Source organism: Brachycentrus maculatus, unplaced genomic scaffold (genome assembly GCF_059751285.1).
Source record: "Brachycentrus maculatus isolate JH-2025_06_01 unplaced genomic scaffold, ASM5975128v1 h1tg000157l, whole genome shotgun sequence".
In the NCBI taxonomy this organism is placed as follows: Eukaryota; Metazoa; Arthropoda; class Insecta; order Trichoptera; family Brachycentridae; genus Brachycentrus; species Brachycentrus maculatus.
This window is the reverse complement of record NW_028280910.1, coordinates 375867-396095: the sequence shown is the minus strand read 5'-3', so window position 1 is coordinate 396095 and position 20229 is coordinate 375867. Positions and strand designations below refer to the sequence as shown.

At 34.2% G+C, this 20229-nt stretch overlaps 1 protein-coding gene across 3 annotated transcripts in view; it reads right to left on the bottom strand.

Annotated features, from left to right (window-relative positions):
- Positions 1 to 20229, bottom strand: part of LOC148308560 (midasin) — a 57988-nt gene that overhangs the window by 22124 nt on the left and 15635 nt on the right. For all 3 annotated transcript variants that reach the window (XM_088261504.1, XM_088261505.1, XM_088261506.1), the window contains 15 exons: positions 20027 to 20208; positions 17438 to 19220; positions 17119 to 17351; positions 16900 to 17032; positions 16068 to 16818; positions 15469 to 15986; positions 12553 to 12729; positions 11017 to 11447; positions 10174 to 10328; positions 6119 to 6345; positions 4632 to 4897; positions 3997 to 4214; positions 2713 to 2880; positions 1624 to 1830; positions 919 to 1136 (listed from right to left, as the gene is read on the bottom strand). In XM_088261504.1, the coding sequence (XP_088117630.1) occupies positions 919 to 1136; positions 1624 to 1830; positions 2713 to 2880; positions 3997 to 4214; positions 4632 to 4897; positions 6119 to 6345; positions 10174 to 10328; positions 11017 to 11447; positions 12553 to 12729; positions 15469 to 15986; positions 16068 to 16818; positions 16900 to 17032; positions 17119 to 17351; positions 17438 to 19220; positions 20027 to 20208 (5667 nt within the window). The remainder of the gene's footprint in view (positions 1 to 918; positions 1137 to 1623; positions 1831 to 2712; positions 2881 to 3996; positions 4215 to 4631; positions 4898 to 6118; positions 6346 to 10173; positions 10329 to 11016; positions 11448 to 12552; positions 12730 to 15468; positions 15987 to 16067; positions 16819 to 16899; positions 17033 to 17118; positions 17352 to 17437; positions 19221 to 20026; positions 20209 to 20229) is intronic.

The window sequence follows — 20229 nt, the reverse complement described above, 5'->3', positions numbered from 1 at the left end:
TAACTAAATTTTGCTTAGTAAATACCACTATTTCAACAGCTGCTACCTCCTCTTCATCCTTCAAATGTCCCAATGACACAACTCTAAAATATAAGCTTAGCTTTACGTAGGGTGTTTGAAAATGATGCGGAACGCATTGAAACATGTGTCACAATAGATTTTAAGAAATAGTGGTATTCACCAAATTAAAAATATAATCAGAAAAGCAAATCAACACATATTTTTGTCAAAATCTTATTTTGACGGGAAAAAAGTTAAACTTTAAATGTATTATTCTGGTGAAATTGAGAGCATTTGCAAGAATTTGCCAGTTGATGTTGATGCTGCAGTCAATCGATAAATGTATTTTTAGTTTTTCGAGTCAATTATTGTAACAGTAAATATACGGGTCTACCAAACAATAAAATTAGTTGACTGCAATCAGTGTTAAAATTTGCAACTAATTTTTGGAATTTCAAAATTCACATCACTCCACTACTACACCAACTGCACCGATTATGCTTTTCCGAAAGAGTGGAGTTTAAACTTGTCTGCTAATATATAAATCAATACATAATACGGCTCCAGAGTATCTAAAAGAGCTGTGCATTTCGGACGAAATTGATTGATAGACATCTCACGCTTCAATCGGCTACAGTATTTGCTATTAGTGCAGAGTGATCTTACCAGCTCGCAACCAGTGCATTAAATTTTAAGAATAAAATTTATTGCATTAAAGAAATTGATGGAAAAAGAAAAAGTGCAGAAGTCATTGATAGAATTTATGAAGAAAGAAAAAACAAAATATGGAAAAATAGTTTCTGTTTATGAAAATACCGAAAACATCTCAAATAAATCTGTATTGCCTTGAAATGAAGACGTGATTATTTTTGTGTAAATCAGAGATTTATATAAAATGTATTCCATTAATCATCTTACTTGTTCTTTAAGTAGGTGAATGCCGCTTTCAGATCGACGGGCGGCGTTACAAAGCTAACGATGACTCCATTTCTGGCGGTGAACTCAACCAAACCGGTTCTGTATGAAACTCCCATTTTAGCGAGATCTTTGAATAAGTCCGCCAAAGCCTTCTTCTTCAGTTGTAGGAATCCTTTAGCTTGGGTCTTTTGTTTTGGCTTGGGAATATTAGGAGATATCTGAAAAAGCATTGTATAATATAAAATATGTACTCAGTTGCAACAGTTACTAAGGATAGAAATACTCAAGTTTCTAGAGATGGAAAGATTGATAAAGATATAGAAAGGAGAGTGAATGCTGGGAACAGAGCCAATGGTGCACTGGAATCATTTCTTCTTATTTTTCAAACCCTCATCCGCACCCGAAAGTGCATAGGGCACTGCATCATAAACGCAGTGTTATCTTGATCATAAACACATGACGGAAAGGTGATCAACCCCCCGCTTCAGATACCAGTCCAGGGTAATATTTAATAAATATTAGAGTGAAAAAATCGCTTATATTTATTTGACCCCCCCCCGCTGGGAACCCGGGACCTCCAGTATGGTAGCCGAGCGTGCTGACCATGACACTACGGAGGCAGACAAACATATAATGTACTTTTCATATAAAATATATAACACTCCATGCACTATTCTTCATTTAATTTATCATTAATTGTCATACCTCTAGAGATTTGAGGTACTTGGATGTGTCTATAACTTTAGTGACAAATCCGTCCAGGCTCTGTATTAAGCCGGGATAGGCGGAGTGGAGAATCGTCTCCTTGCACAGCTTCATGGCCTTGGTGAGGAGGGACAGCATCTGCGGCAGTAGCACTGCATCGGGACTTAGCACCGTCTTGGTCGCACACTCCGAATCAACAAAGTACTTCTGGAAAATGAAATAACAGGCAATTAGTCATACAATTCCTTTTATTGTCCTCCACTGCTGGATATAAGCCTGTTTCTTTTCTTTCTATTTCCTCCAGTTGGTTGCTGCTTGCAGCCAGTTTCTACCCCCCACAGCGACTATGTCGTCGGACCATCTCTTTTAAGGTCTTCCGACTCATCTTTTGTTCTCCCAAGGTCTCCATCGTAAAATCCATTCAATTCAGGGCATATAAAATGCATTATTTTACATACATAACGTAGCAAAACATAATCTGTTTCAAAACATGTCTGAATAATTATTGTTCCGAGATCTCAGTACAAGAAGAATTAAGGGAGATAGGAAATTAACCCTTGAGAGAGTATTTTACAAATATGGCGCTTTATAAATTATCCAAAATTATTATTATTATTTATTATTCATGTAAGATAAACTGATATCTCAACATAGATGAAAGACAATATGGAATTTGTACATTATATGTCAAAATCAAACATCGATTTTTTGAGTCTACTAAATTGTCACAAATTTTATTGTTATGTGTTTTTAACAATAAAATACAATTAAGTAAACTCAAAAAATCAATCCTTGACTCTAACATTTAATTTATTCAAACAACCGATGTGGAATAAAATATTTGGTAAGTAAATTTTAATTTAACAAACAAAACTTTTTAGACACCTTTCATTTTTACTAAAAATTCTTGGCCTGATATGCACTGTGGCGTAATTTATTTGCAGCTATGAAAAGGTTAAGAAATAGAGGTGCTTATCAAGTAAAACTTATATTAAAAATGAATAGGTATTAGCACAAAGTGACTGTCAAATTAATTACTGAAACCAAAAAGTATTCTCAGAGTGATGCTTCAAGCATTTAGCGTCTTACCTTAGCTATCCTTAAGGAAGTGATGTAATGTTGGGGATCCACCATGTAGTGGTGGAGTTGCGTGGAGGACACCCGTTTCGGTCTGTCCCAAACACCAATGAGCTCACTCCCCTGCTCTATACTCTTATCGGCAGAGAGATAGCTGTAGGCACTTGTTTTTAAAACATTCTGGGGAAAAAAATTGACCAAATTATACGAGCTACACATTGAATATCATATCCAAATAAAATATATAATTTTTTGTTAACAGCCGTAGCCAATTCATACAAAATATATTACATGGTTTAAATATACGGTATAATATACGGTTAGGATAGTTAATTTATAAGATTTAACATAGGTTTAATAATAACAAACACATTAAATAAACGGAATATAAAGTTAAAACAGAGAATCATTACAATAGTATACTACAAATTAAATTTTTAAGTATCGAAAATAAAATCATACAATACCAGAATTCTTGAGATTTCATTTATTACATTATGTATGAATTGTATAAATCAACCATGGCAATCTATAAAATTGCTTTACTATAGCAATTTAAAAATAATAAAAAATTTAAAACCTTTATAAATAAAAATGAAGTGTTCCTTTGTTCAAAGCCTTAAATCTCCTAAAGTTACTGACCAAACGCATGAAAATTTTGACATAACGTTGCATTTGAACACACAAGAGTTTTTATTTATCTGAATAAACAAAAATGCGATTATTAGTTTGTTCAAAATCTTAAATCTTAATAAGTTATTCACCGAATGCTTTGAAATTTTGACACAATGTTGCATGTAAATGTATGTTTTTATATATTTATCTAAAATGTAAAAGAAAAGTAGGAGATTACAAGTAAACGTCATTTACTTTTAAATTTCAAAGATTTTTAATATTTTTATTATTTCACAAGCATTGTGAAATTATGCAAATAAGAAATGTGTGCTTTCTATTTACTTTAATTTTTTTGTTAAACCAAACTGAGCCATAGCAATGCATGGCCTGGTAAAACTAGTAAAAAAATAAAAACTCTATAATAAAATAAAAATTACCAGAGTGAAAATACTAGACAAAGTACTTGATACATGAAAGTAAAAGTATTGACCAGTAGAAATATTTAAATTTGATACAAATTTAAGGTCTGTGATCTGAGAATTTATGAGACAATGACTGCAGAAATGTGAGCAAGAAATCCTCATATCACAAGACATGCAGATTTTCATTAGTCAATTCTTCTTTTAAATTATTTTTTTTAAATTTTTTATAAGTCTTGTATGTACATATGTATAGGGTTACCTCAAAGTCCTTGATATGCTTATGCAATGTCCTGTGGGCTTTATCCACGAGGTCCTTGACCGCCCAATAACTGAGATCCCTCTCCCAAGAACATATTTTGACAAAATCTCTCAGCTTTTTCTCGATAGGTGTCCGTTTATCCTTGATGCTCTGGGTAACTTGCGGTATGAACTGTGAATAGTACTTGTGCAAGTTCCAGAGGATGCACATCACTTGATCTAGGGAAAACGACAGGTTAGTAAAATCAAAAACAGCCGACCTGCTGGAGACATTTGAAATATGTAGTTCTCGACACTAGTCGTGTTTATATTAACACACTTCGGAAGGGAAAGGTATTTTTACACGTTTAGTCGATTGATGCTTAAGAACGGGAAGGATATTTTCACCTTCTGTGCCGGCCTCATTTCAAAGGCAGAAAAGAAGGAATTATCCAACATTTTTAATGAATATTATTATACCAATCTCTTTGGTCTTAACTATATGCGCATAATTATCAAATCCCGTCGCCAGCGGTCCGCAGGCGTAAAAAATACCCATCCGAAATGTGTTAAAAAACTCGAAAAGTGGACTTAGTGATTTACATTTATAAATAATAATTGAAACGTGTGGCATAAAAAAAGTGGTATGCAATTTACCTCTTCTAACCGAAGGATCCATTTGTATAACATGACAGTGGAAAGTAAATAATATATCCAGCCGTTTCTTGAACTCAGCGAGGGAGGACTTCTCGATGAAGTTCTGCATTGCCGTCACAAACTCGTTCACGGTCATGATGACCTTGTTCTGGTCGGCATTCTCCAATGTCAGGTTAGAAGGGTCGTTGTTTATGGGTTTCTCCGATATGAAGCAATCCACCAGAGTGAAGACATGGAACCACCACTTGTTTGCTTCTGACTCGACTCTGAATAACAATAGTAAAGTGATCATTCTCATCAAATTTCTAACCAGAACTTGGCAAACATTACCAGAAATAAAATTATTTGTATTTTTTATTACATTATTTACAAATTACACTTTAGTGCTGAATAAATTGGGTGGTGTGCAGTGTGCTGAGAGCTTATTAGGATTTTGATACACAAATAATTTTTGATTTTTAATTTAAGTTTTACTTAGTAAATACCACTACATATTTCTTAAAATCTATTGTGACACGTGTTTCGATGCATTCTGCATCATTTTCAATTAAAATTATGCGGAATGCATCGAAACACGTGTTATAAGAGGTTTTAGTAAATAGTGGTATTTTTCAAGCAAATCTTAAATTAAGTGACTGCCGAATCTATTAATGAAAATAATTTTTGGTTTTGGTTAAGTTTATTTCATGACAGTTTTCAAAGCAAAGAGTACAGATAACCTCCAAAATACTATAACAAATATATATTTTTTAAATAATAAATATAACATAGTCATTCCTGGATATGAAAATGAATTAAACAGATTGTATAACTTTGGTACAGGGAATCTCCAAAATATTATAACAAATAAAGCTTTTTTTTTCAAATAATAAATATAACATAGTCATTCCTGGATATGAAAATGAATTAAACAGATTGTATAACTTTGGTACAGGGAATCTCCAAAATATTATAACAAATAAAGCTTTTTTTTCAAATAATAAATATAACATAGTCATTCCTGGATATGAAAATGAATTAAACAGATTGTATAACTTTGGTACAGGGAACCTCCAAAATATTATAAAAAACAAAACTTTTTATTTCAAATAATAAAAGTAACAGTCAATTCTGGGTATGAAAATGAATTTAACAGATTGTATAGCTTTGGTACAGGGAACCTCCAAAATATTATAAAAAATAAAGCTTTTTTTTTCAAATAATAAAAATTACAGTCAATTCTGGGTATGAAAATGAATTAAACAGATTGTATAACTTTGGTACAGGAAACCTCCAAAATATTATAACAAATAAAGCCTTTTCTTCAAATAATAAAAATTATAGTCAATTTCGGGAATGAAAATGAATTAAACAGATTGTATAACTTTGGTACAGGGAACCTCCAAAATATTATAACAAATAAAGCTTTTTATCTCAAATAATAAATATAACAGTCATTCCTGGGTATGAAAATGAATTAAACAGATTAAATAACCAAATAGCCATACCTTTGGAAAGCATGATTAAGGGAGTCCTTCCAGTTAGAGAGTTCGAGCTTCCTCCACGTCACAATGTGGTGGGCGACTGTTATGGCCTCGTCGATCATGGAGTTTCCTTTGTGAGCGTTCCTGTTCCACTCCTCTATCTTGTCCCTCAACAGCTCCAGTCCTGTGAGGAATCTGGCCACCGGACTCGTCAACGGGAACTCTAAAATTCTCTTGGTGATGGTCATAATCTGAAAAACAAGTCCAAAGATAAACCAACATGAAACATTTTTTTTTACTTTTTACTATTTATTGATTCGGCGTTTAATTTGTAGAACTCCATATTAATTTTGTATCAAGCACAGATTTTTTTAATCTACTAAGTTGTATTTTATTAACAAAAACACAAAAAAAATTATTTATTGTAACTGCAGACAGTTGGTAGAATTCCATATTGAATTGCTGGGTAATATATCCAAAATAAAACGAGGTTTGTTGGATTGAATTCTACATATTCTATATACAACTTAGTAGACTCAAAAAATCTGTGTTTGATTTCAAATTAATACATAAACATGAAACATTTCTCAGTCATTGCTTTCACAAGGGTCACAACCCTCAGTAATGAGGAATAAGATAAAGAAGAAGATTTCTCAGTGCCTTAGATCAGCGGCCTCCAATCTTTTTATCGCCGCAGACTTTTGTTTGTGCTTGTGTTGACACCATGTACGAACAACTTGAGGAGCTGCTGAGACTTACCGAAAACAAATCAAATGTGATTACAATGGGAGACTTCAACGCCTCGGTCGGAAGTCAAACAACTGATCAAGAATGTATCGGAAAGTTTGGTTTAGGAAATATGAATGAAAGAGGAGAAAAAATGATAGAATTTTGCAAGCAGTCTGAGATGATCGTCACCAACACAATGTACGAAGTCCCCAAGAGAAGGAGGTACACGTGGAAGGCCCCCGGAGACATGAGGAGATATCAAATTGATTACATTCTAGTAAAGAAAAAATATAGAAATCAAATACGATCTAGTCACTCATACCCTGGAAATCAAATAGATAGTGATCACACTCTAGTCAAAGCGGTATGTAATATTAGATTTAAGAAAATAATCATGGCCAAGAAAAAGCACTGGTGTTTGGAAAAATTAAAAGATATAAAATTAGTAAAAGACTTCCAATCAACTCTAGTAAAGATTAATAATGAGATAGAACCAACTTCTTGGGAGACAATGAAAAAAAACATCAATGCAGCATGTGACGAAAGTATTGGGAAAAACGTCCTAGAACCCAGGAAACCATGGATGAATCAACAAATACTAGAATTAATCAAGGAAAGAAACAAACTAAGGAATAAAGATTATGTCAAATACAAACGGATCAAAAATCAAATTACAGACCAATGTCGCAATGCAAAAAATGAATGGTTACGTGAAAACTGTAAAGAAATCGAAAGCCTACTACACAAAAATAATATCGATAAAGCATATAACAGAGTTAAAAGCCTAGAATATACACCTAAAACAAAGAGCAATATTGTTAAAGACAAAAACGGAAACCTATTATTTGAAAATGAAAAGGTAGCCGAGCGATGGAAGGAATATCTAGAAGATCTGTACTGTGGAAATGATATCGAAGACGAAAGGATTTATTTGGAACCAGAAGAAGAAGTAGATCCCGATTGCAAGGGACCACCCTTGACAAGGGCTGAATTCGATTTTGCAGTGAAGGCCTTAACGGATAGAAAAGCAACTGGGATAGATGATATACCTGCTGAGGTTTTAAAGAATGTAGACGAACGGACGAAGACAGCACTATATAACATCATAAGTGAGTGCTATGAAAAGGGAAAATTGCCCAACGACTTCGTAAAGAGTAAGTCTATAACAATACCTAAAAAGGGAAATGCAGCAGACTGCAACAACTATAGAACCATAACACTTCTATCCCACGCATCCAAAGTGCTCCTGAACACTATAAAGGGCAGGTTGAAAAAGAAAGTGGAGGAACAGCTTGGAGAGGATCAGTTTGGTTTTAGAAGTGGAGTGGGAACACGAGAGGCAATTTTGGCACTGAGACAGATACTGGAAAGACGACTGGATGTGAATCTTATAACATACACGACCTTTATAGACTTAGAGAAGGCTTTTGATAGAGTGGATTGGTACCTCTTGTTTAAAGTCATGAAGAAAAGAGGTATTGATTGGAAGGACAGAAGAACCATCCTCAAATTGTACAAGGACCAATCCACTCTCATAGATATTAATGGTTCCTCAAAAGAAGCCAAGATAAGAAAAGGTGTGAGACAGGGTTGTCCGCTGTCACCCTATCTATTCAATTTGTTCATAGAGGAGGCCATTGAAGAGTTGAAGGAAAAAACAAATGGAGTAAAAATAAACGGTCAACAAATACATTGTATAAGATTCGCTGATGACATCGCCCTGATAGCAGAGGACGAGAGTGACATGAACCACATGTTAAACACTCTCTCTAATGCACTGGATAAGTTCCATTTGAAAATTAATGCCGCCAAAACAAAATCTATGATCGTTGAAAAAGAGCAATCTGACCTCCATCCAACAATACTTCTCGGAAATAGAGTAATTCAACAGTTGGATCAATTCTGTTATCTGGGTAGCACGCTAACATATAACAATAAATGTACCCTAGACATAAAAAAGAGGATAACGCTAGCCAAGCAAACTTTTATGAAAAAGTACAGCCTCCTATCAAACAAACATTTAAAAATTGAAGTAAGAAAAGGATTCATAAAGGCTTTTGTTTGGAGTGTTTTGTTGTATGGGTGTGAAACCTGGACCATCCAAAAGTACGAAAAAGACCGGCTTGAAGCATTTGAGATGTGGGTTTGGAGGAAGATGACCAAAACATCATGGGTCGTAAGGAAGTCCAACGAAAAGGTGTTGCAGGACGTAAAAGAAAGAAGAGAGCTTATAAATCATATTTTGAAGAGGAAGGCCAAGCTAATAGGGCACTCAATTAGACATAGCACCTTTCTTAGCAACATCTTCGAAGGAAGAATCTTGGGAAAACGAACAAGAGGCCGCCCAAGAACTTCATACTTCCAGGATTTGAAGCGGCTCATGGACGTCTCCTCCTATTCGCAGCTCAAGAGGATGGCGACTGACAGAGACAAGTGGCTGATACAACAAGGCGCTGCCTTTAGAAGATGATGATGAGACTTTCGTTTGTATTTTTTATTGTTTTGATTCAATAATTTTAATGCGGTCGTATTTAAATATGCATTCAAAATAAAATGCAACTTCACTAAAAAAATTATATACAGAGATTGAATATTTTAACTCATTAGAATGATAAATCAGTCATATTGCATCATATTTTATACTATTGTATAATTATACTATATGATATTTATTTATTCAATATAGTTACGAGAATTTTTTTATAATTTGATTAATTTTCTAGACATTTCTACTTTACAATATCAAAATTAATTATGCTGCTCTCTCCAATAAAGAGACTTAGCTCTTGTGCATGGAGAGGGAGATTGTATTGTATATTGTATAATCATATTATGTATATCAGTCCGCCTCCGTAGTGTAATGGTCAGCACGCTCGGCTACCGTTCTGGAGGTCTCGGGTTCGATTCCCAAGGGGGGTAAAATAAATATTAGTGATTTTTTCACTGTAATATTTATTCAATATTACCCTGGACTGGTACCTGAAGCGGAAGGCTGATCACCTTTCCTTCATGTGTAAACTATCAAGTTAACACTGCGTTTATATGACGCAGTGCCCTATGCACCATTGGGGTGCGGATAAGGGTTTAATTATTATATCATGTAATCATATGGTAATAATTTGCAGTAAATTTGATTTTAAAGCAGGGCCTTGAGCAGCCCGGTACCATTTGATCCACGGATATTTTATTTTTCTCATCATCATATAGTAAAACGCAGACCACCAGGCGGACCTCCAAAAAGGTGGAAAGACAGACAGCTGGGAGTCAACATCCCAAGAGCTACAAGCGGAGGCACAAACAGATCCTTAGGATATAGAAAATGAAGAAGAAGAAGATATAGTGAAACTTACGTCTTTCAAGGTTGGGAAGTCTGGCCACTGTTCCAACAGCAATTTGGTAGCTTTAATAACTATTTGAATGGTTGGTAAACATTTCCTCGTTTCCGATACCCAGGAGCTGTGATAGAAGTTTGGTTTGCTTTCTTGGGATCCTTGCTTTTTAATTTCTGGAAAAACAAAAATACAAGTATGCTTATTCCACAATGCTGTTTTGATTGAGTAGTTTAATATGTATGTTTCTCACCAATACTAGAAAGAAATACTAAAATTGGTCAATATTTGAGAAATATTAATAAAAAGGACCATTTTTGTAATAGATTTATATTATCCACTGACACTTCCTGATGGAATTGCATTTTAATATATTATTAGATTAAAACCAATATTTTTAGCTTTTCCACTTTATTTTTATTTGACCAGCGACCGAGTTTCGTCGTTACCGACATCATCAGACTGGGTGTCGTCTGACCAGTCTGATGATGTCGGTAACGACGAAACCCGGTCGCTGGTCAAATAAAAATAAAGTGGAAAAGCTAAAAATATCTCTTTTAATCTAATAATATATTTTTGTAATAGGTTTTCGGCAGTTTTGGCATACAAATAAGAAAAAATATCAATACTAAAATGTTTAAAACATAAGAAAATAGAATAAAATGTTTATTATTATTATAACACATATAATTATGTGCATAATTACACAAGACTTAACAAAGAGATTGGTATATAATATTCTTATAATAACATTGGACTTCTTTTCTACCTTTGGAACGAGGCCGGCACAGAAGGTAATAATACCCTTCCCGTTCTTAAGCATCAATCGACCGAAAATTGGGTTGGGTTAATAGTGAATCTTACCTAAATAATCTTCGCCATCAACAGATCCCCGTGCGTGAGCGACTAGAATCAAAAGACTTGGCAGTAATCTCCCATCAATATCCTCGCTCAGCCCTCTAGACACGCGGTCCATGAAGCCAGCCAGAGTGGTAAACCTCTCTAGCAGAGGCGACAAGTAATCGCAGTGCAGGTTATAGCTAGCCGGCACAGACAGCCATTCGCTTATCGTGTAAGAGGTGACCAAGTCCGAGTGCAGATTAGATATTTGTACTATGTCTTCGTACGTGACAAATTCGTCGGGATTCTTGGATTTTGTTGCGGCGGGTCTAATTTTTTTCTGTTCCAAAAGAGCCACCTTGAAATCTCCGAAATCTAAGTCGGAATAAGATGGGAACATTTCTATCAGTTCATCTTCAATTTGCTCTTCTTCTGTCTTATCATCACACTTTGTCCTGTAATCAAATAATTATTTCATTAGTTAATTGAAATCAATACATTTGTAACTTAAATTTACTTACAACATTTTGAGTGTGTCCAAACACTTGTTCACAAATCTGGATTATTTCCAATTATAAGAGTTATTTTCATATTATTTTTGACATCTCATCAAAGATGAAGAAGTGTATTTATTTTCATCTTCACCATCTAGTGAAGTTCTAGTGATTCAAGAACAATGTTTCGAAATTGGTTCATATATGTATATGGAACTTCCAAGAATTTGAGTAGTGTGGTTGTCAATAATGGGTAGAATTGGTGAATGTTACACGTGTGTAAAGTGATCACTTAAACCAGCCTATGAATGTCGTCAGCCCCGTAAGTGCCCAGACTTCCATATTCTTCTTCATCTTGATGATATGTCAAAAATAATATTAAATTTACTTGGTTAATACCACTATTATAACATATCTAGTATAACATGTGTTTCAATACATTCAACATCTTAATATTTACCAAGTAAAATAAATAAATAATTATTTTCAAAAATGACTAAACCCTTATCTGCACCCAATGGTGCATGTGCATAGAGCACTGCAATGATAATTTGATCATTCATTATATGAAGGAAAGGTGGTCAGTTCCACGCATCAGGTACCAATACGGGATAATATTAAGTAAATAATTATAGTGAAAAAACACCTATCTTTATTTTGACCACCCTAAGAATCGAACCCGGGAACTCCAGCATGGTAGCCAAATGTACTTACCGCTGTACTATGGAAGCGGACTTATTTAAATCAATTATAAATCTTCATTAGCTACCCTTTTTCAAACTGGAACTTAAGTTTAATTATATTTATCAAAAGATTAATAAGTAATACAAATATTTCTTAAGCTTCCCAAAGATGGCCAGTAAAATTTACGATGTGTGCATCATTGATCTTAGATGAGACCAATTAATCGTTTACAGAGGCAGTTGAAGTGATTGCCGATTACGACTTCCCATTAACGACAATATTTTTATTTAAGTTTCCAGGGCACTTTCAAACATTATCTAGAAGGCATTGAGAATAGAAAATCACAAATGAAGATTTTACATTATTTCTATTATGTACTCACTTGTTAACATAGAGCAGATCCTCTTCTTGTTTTTTCTTGTCTATTTCCCGCTGTTGTTTCTGCCAAGTGACTACAACTTCATTCAGTATCATACAGAATGTACTCCACATGTCCTTTTCCAAACTACCCCTGGTTACGCAGCCGGAATACAGCTCTTGTAGACTTACTTTTAATAACCTGAAAATTTTACCATGTAGAATCGCGATATAAGTAATCGCGATATATCGAAAAATGACGTATATCGAAAAAAAAAAACGAATTTATTCCCTAAAACTAATTTTTCATACAAAAATGCATTTATATAACGAAATCCCGTTATTATGTATAACAAAATCACTTTTGTCCCGTACGAAAAAGTGCCAATACATTTAAGTAAATTTATAACAAATAAAAAATGTTATGATAAAAATATTTCAAAGCCGCGCCGCCGCGGCGCCGCGCGGAAATAAAAAATGTTAAGATAAAATTATTCAAGCCGCGCCGCCGCACCATATGCGGATGGTTTTATGGCGATTTTTAAAAGTAATTCAATACAATATCCCATCAGCTTGAGTAATTAGTAATTAGAGTCAATGAGTCAGTGAAATGATTTACTTTAGCAATAATAATTCTTCAGTTGTGTCGCCTACTTTCAAAATCCGCTAGATCCAGTTTTATAAGATTTTAAAATAAATACTCTATCGGAATGCTAGTTGTGGTTTTTATTGTTCAAAATTTTTAAATACTTGAAAACCCCGCTAAAAAATACTTAAAAACAGCGTTGTATTTCAAATTCCTGAAACTTGCCTTCTGACCCATATTGGTCAATCAGAGAGCGGAGATAGGTCAAAAGTTAAGATGACGTCATTATCAATTTGTGTCTCGTGTTTTTTTTTGAGTACTGAAAAACTTTCCAAAAAATGGGAAAATTCTCTATTTTAAAATATTTTATATAAAGATAGACAAATCTTTGAAACATAAATGTTATTCGGAGAATTTGGATTTTTTTTGTAAAATCGACTTATATGGATCTGGCGGATTTTGAAAGTAGGCGACGTAGTTATAATCTCTCTTCTTATTTCAATGAAATTATTTCTGTAGGCCATAAAAATTCTCAAGTATATTCTCTCCCATAATCAGTCCACCTGCTTATCTCAATGGTAGACAATAATAATTCTCAAATTACAATCCATCTTTTTATCTCAATGAAATGATTCTGTTGACAATAATAATCCTCAAATTGCATCCGTCTTTTATCCTACATCGTAAGGGCATTTGTCCACTACACGGAATAATTTTACCGTCCGTCCGACACGTCAGTTTGCGTTTTAAAACGACGATTTTACGATCGAATTTACGCGCAACGTGTTCACGCACCGATCAAGAGCTCCGATCCGAAGAAAGATGGACAAAAGCACAAGCCAATCCAAGCCAATCGTCATTTTAAAACGCTAACTGACGTGCCGGACAGTAAAATTACACGGAATTTCGGGTAGTGGACAAGCGCCCTAAGTGGGGCGTAGTGTCGGGTAAGACAATCTGCACACTATTGGACTAGCGGAGTAACGTGTTACGACGTACGACATGCACGCATACTTACAAAGCACGCCACACGCGCAAACACAGAAACGTTTGTGTATTTTTACGATTTTATGTTAGGATTTGATTCCCGATTTTTTTACAAATTATTTATTTCCGTCGCTGCAAATGAATGACATCATGAATAACATTTACCAGGCCCAACATTACAAAATTGTTTTATTTAAACTTTAAATATGGCCAATAAAAGCAACTCGGAATATTAACCTGTCTGGGTGTGAGTTTCTCCGGACAAAACTGTATCTGAGGAGTGAATTTGTTTTTGTTTTTGTTTTTTTTACTTTTAAATTTTTATATTATAGTCGATGCTATAAGCAACATGTTTTCTTGAATAAACAAAGATATTTACACCAGTAAACATGATTTATATCAAAATTATCGAAATATCGATAAATCATGTTTTTAACATGTTTTGATATAAATCGTGTCATAAATCATATTTTGTATCGGCCGTACATGTACGTCCAAACTCCTTTGAGAAAAGTTTGGTATGGCCGTACATATACGGCCATACTCCCGGACAGGTTAAATATGACGGACAATTTGGACAAATACGGATTTGTCCGTTTTATACGGATTTTGAAGGAATAAAGAGATCAAACGGAATTTGAAGGATTATAACGGAATTTTAACGGATTTTAGGAAATTTTTAGCGACGGCGAAAAAAATTCATCGCGTAAATTTTGGAAAAAAATTTTTTCGCCGTCTCGTAATTTCGCAATTTCGTAATTTCGCAATCTCAATATCGAAAACTACTCTTTGACGTCTGACAACACTGGCCGTCAGTAGCGCGCAAGCCGTTCTCGTTCTCGGCTTTGGCGGCTACTTGTGATATTATTATTATTATATTTGATGTTATTATTCTCATTTTCAGATACATATTTACCAGACCCAACATTACAAAATTGTTATATTTCAACTTTAAATATGGCCAGTAAAAGCAACTAGGAATATTTACGTTTTTCCGGTTTTAAAATCACATTCTCATATTGTGTACAAAATACATACGAGTATCATCGATTCCCGCGGCACTTTTATCACCGTAAGGTTAATAAGAAAACTAGTGAAAATATGTAGATATTCAGTTCCCTATGGCCCCCTTCCTCCTTTGTTTGCAGAACTTGCGATCTTTTTGAAAAGCCGCGCAACATTTTTTGCGACGGCGCGCAACATATACATACTAAGTATGATTTAAAAAATTCGTTATATGTAGGAATTCGTTATTACGAATTAATATTTTTTGGTCCCTTGGATTTCGTTATATCGCGATTCTACGTATTACATACTTGCATTCATACAGAATCGTTGAAATTATATAAATAAATCTTATTGAATTACCTAAAGCATTCAGTAGTGTCAAAATGATTCTCTTCCGTATTGAAAGTCTTCAAGAAATCTGCCAAAGATTTCGAAGTAAAGAAATCAATAGAATTCATTAAATTGCCAGTTTTATTGTTTATAACAGGGAATCTGACAATGTCTTCTGTCCATGAACTGACCAACTGGGAATTGCTTTTGCCATGTTTGATTAGCACCACCATTTTCATGATTGAATTTTTCATCAAACCGAGCCCATAAAAGAGTTGTGTTATGACATTCAAAAACGGTTTGGTTAAATCGGGGAATGTCGATGAAAAGATTTTGGTTATTTTGATGTAGAAACTTTGAACGGAATACTGCCATGTCGAACATTCCCTCACAATATCATTAGCTTTACCAAGTATTGCCACAACTTCTGAATCATACGAGTTGGATGTCGTGATTTTCAGGAGTTTTTTAAAGAGAGATGACAAATTAGTGTAGAGCTTCATTACAACGGCTGGTGACCCTAAGGAATTCACAAAGTGGATATATTCCTGTAAAAGAAAAACAAATTAATTACAACCATATAATTATTTTATTTTATTTTATCTACAATACATGTTTCAACTACATACCTTGGAAAGGTTGGCGAATGTCGGTTCACATGGCCGATAGGTAAAACCTTTAGAAAGGGTTTGGATTTGTTCTTTGGTTTTATCTTCCGCTTTCATTAAGTCGGAACAGTGCGGGTGAGATTTTGAAAGCTTCTTATAGAGGCTATCTTTATTCAACACCTTTTCTTCAGGCCCATCTAGTTTATAACTTCTCGGTATGAATTCGTCACTGTTATTCCAGGACATGATGGCTTCAGATTCCTCCTTGGATATCATGACGCTTCCTTGCACAACACCGTGTAACAGATTCAAATCTAATAAATTTTCTACGACTTGCACGTCTTCCTTGATGTACTGAAGTTTTAGGCTATTCTTTTTGACTGGGTCCATAGTGCCTATTTCCGACAGCAACGTAATATTGCACGAAGCAAATAGAGACCAAATCCGCGCCGTGGTAAGAATCATCTCCATGTTTTCTTGGAAAGATGCGGAATCTTCATTTCTTTTAGATATAGTATCATTTAATTTATCGGTCAAATAAGCGCACTTTGTTAAGCCCTCTGTAATGTGTATTTTGGTTTTGTTCATTTCTCGAGAGTAAAATTTACTTTTCCTTTCGTAAGCTTCGTTAATTTTAAGAACACAGTTTTCAATGATGCTAATTATACCAGTGCCCAAATTGGGTGGGGTTTCGTCTTTTCTCAATAAAGCACATTCTAAACATAGTGCCATTCTTTCAAAGTTCTTGATTATAGTTTCGGCATCCGAGAGACTAGAACAAATAGCAATAGCATAAAATTATATTACTTAAGAAAAAATTATATTTTGCATTTCTGAACTGATTATTACATACTGGTTTTTGAAACGTGGCGCATTTATTAATGTCATATTCCTCCATAACATAGAATGGAGAGCTTCTAGTTGCAACGAGCGTCCTTTCCAACCAGTAAGAGTTGATGGTACAAGAGAACAACCTGCAGGAAGATCTGAAATGAAATGAATTTTTTTTATTCATTTTGAAGTTTTTTTTATTTTTTTAAGGGTGTTGTGTATCAAATTTAAGTAACCAAACCTGTCTGATTGTGTGTATCACTCTGCAACACCAATTTCACTGTAGTATAAGTGACATGTGGAAAATCAATGGGGAATGTTTCAATTTTTTCTTTTTGCTCCTCGAATATGGAGTTATTTGTTAGCTCCAAATCATCCGCAGACCACTTCAGCCATCTCTGGGAATTGGTAGCAGCGGACATGTCCAAATAGGAAGTCATCAGATCCCACAATTCCGCCGAGTTTTCAACCAAGCTATAAAGTATGCCAAATTATAAAATAAACTCATCCACAAACAGTACTATTAAATAAGAAAATGATTGGAAAGGAGTTATTCTTACCGGTTAAGTTTTTCCGGATTCGCATTCCCATTCTGAAGAATAGTCAAATCCGATAATAGACTATTAAGTTTGACAGGCAGAAGAGGCGCCAAGTGGATGATTTCTGATAAATACTTGATTAAACTGGATGAGATAGGAGAAATTCTGTTGTCTTCTTCGACATTAACCAATGTCATTTTTAAATTGTTTAAGAGTTGCTTGAACAGTTGCACCTTATAAATATTGAGCACTTTAATAATGAAGTATTCCTTGATTGGCCACAGCTGAACTTGGTAACTGAATAAACCAACGTCTAATTTACTAGGTTTGAGTTCTTCCTCATTCTCAGTGCCATCTTTGTTTGAATTATTGTTCTCCGTGTCACGTTTATTAGAACAAATTTCATCCATTCTTGCGGCTAAGAGTTCACTGGGAAAATCAAAAGCGTCTTCCATCTGTTTGAAAGTATTTTTGACTGCATTGTGGTTCCCCTGAATAATATCTTGAACGACTTTCTCGGTTAATTTTTGATTATGAGGTGTTAGGATATTGGTGTTTTCTAGTATATTGTCTCGGAGAAGGCAAGAAGTATAGACATTTTCACTAGGGAACGGTGTCGGCTGTCCCAAGAACTTTTTGATGTGTTTACTTATCGGTCGTAATGGAGAATGCTGAGTCATTAATCCTTTGTCTATTCTGGCCATAAGTTCGTATAAATCTGTCAGCAAATTGGTATTTCTTCCGACAGCATTTAGTTTCTCTATCAAAAACTTGGAAAGCCACTTATAGTGGATATTCATATTGACTATGATGTCGTCTCGTAAAGACATGCTCTTTTTATGATTTTTCACCGTCGTAATCAGCAACGGTTCATTACATATTCTATAAAATCGTTTGCGCCAGTTGAATAATAAAACCAGATCGCACCAATCTTCATTATTTAGCTGTATGCTATCGCTAGAAAGCATTTGTATAATCGTATCATCTAACAAATTTATGAACTCCGAACAATGTTTCAACACGGGAATGTCGGAGAAGTCAGAAAGACTTCCGGAAGTAACCTTAACGGAATAATCTAGAGCGGTCATTGAAGTGTTTTTTACATCCAATTCTTGAATACCTCTCATGGTTAAATAATACAGACAAATACCCAACTTATTTGAGTGACTTTCTACTGAAACATTTTGAATGCTCTTTATTTCAGGTAAAAATCGAACATCCCACGGGTAGTCAATGTCTTTATTTTGAATGTGTTTAGACACGGTATTGAACATCAAAGAATTCAAAGTCAACAACCAAGACTTCTCCGCTTCCGGAAGATTGCAATCCTTATTCGAAAGACAAGAGACGACATATTCACTGCGAATATTTAAATCACGCTTACTGCCAAGATGATAGAAATAGTAAAGAAATAGAGACAACTTCATAGAATTCCCACAATCCTTGGTACAATTTTTAGTGGACATGTTTAAGAAAGAGCCTTGATATTTCACAATTTCCAACGAAGAATGAGTTTGCAATTTTGAAGAATAGAACGTATGTGATTCAAGGGGGCAGTAACTTTTTTCAGTTGCGTAATTAGTGACTGTATTTTGAATGAGACTTTCCAGTACATTGAACATTTCGTTCTTAAATTCCGCTATTGCTTGCTGCGATCCCAAGAAATTAGCGAGACTGTGAGATTTGATGTAAACATCGGAGAAACTTTTGACGATGGCACTTATAACGTGTTCTCCTCTTAAAATCTGTTGGCTTGTCAGGAATGCCGTTTGGAGGAGATGACACTGGGAAGGTTTCTCGTAACCTAAAAAAGTATTTCAAAATTAGAATAGCATATTAATATTTGGCAAATATCACAATAATAATGTTTTATTATTTACTTATTATCATTTATTACTATTACATATTATTATTGTTTTGTCATGTACTTACGTTCCATTATATTGCTGTACATTTATAATTATTTCCTTATATTCTATATGTAAAGGCCTTACATGCATATGCACCAATAAATAAATAAATAACAAAATAAAAATTATTATTTAATGAAAATTGGGCTTATCAAAATAAACCAATTAATTATTTTTTTTTTTAATTCTATGATTTTTTTAAAGTTTATAATACCATGAAGGGGATTATTGGGTATTATGCAAAATACTTAAATAAAATAAGTTTAAAATAATTTGAGTCACATATATCAAAAGAGAATATGCCTTGAGAGACTAGTTAATATGACTTACGTGCAAATGGGATAATTTTTTTTATGTATTTTAAAAATACTTTCAAAACCTCTCCTTATCATTCATCATTCACTTTGTGTATTACCACTAAAACAATTGTGAGTATTACACAAAGTAAACGATGAATGATAAGGAGAGTGTTTCAAATGAAACTCGTCTATATACATTACACGATTAATAATAGTTATTATTATTAAATATTAATTTTTATTTAATATTACCCTGGATTAGTCCCTGAAGCGCAGGAGTGATCACCTTGCCTTCATGTAAGTAACCATCAAGATAACAATGTCAATAAGATGCAGTGCTCAATGCACCATAGGGTGAGGATAAAGGTTAGATATTTGAAATACATAAAATTCATACTTACTTTGAATGAAGGAACATAATTTTTCATGGGCAGCTACAAACAGCTTGTGATACCTGTCTGGCAGTCCAGTGGAAGAAAGCATTGCCGCCAAATCTAATGCAGGAACTATTTCCGTGAGCGAGATGTTAACAGTTTCTTCAGGACCGACAATATATATTTCTACTCCACGATTTCGCATAGCCCTAAAAAGGATTTAAATAATT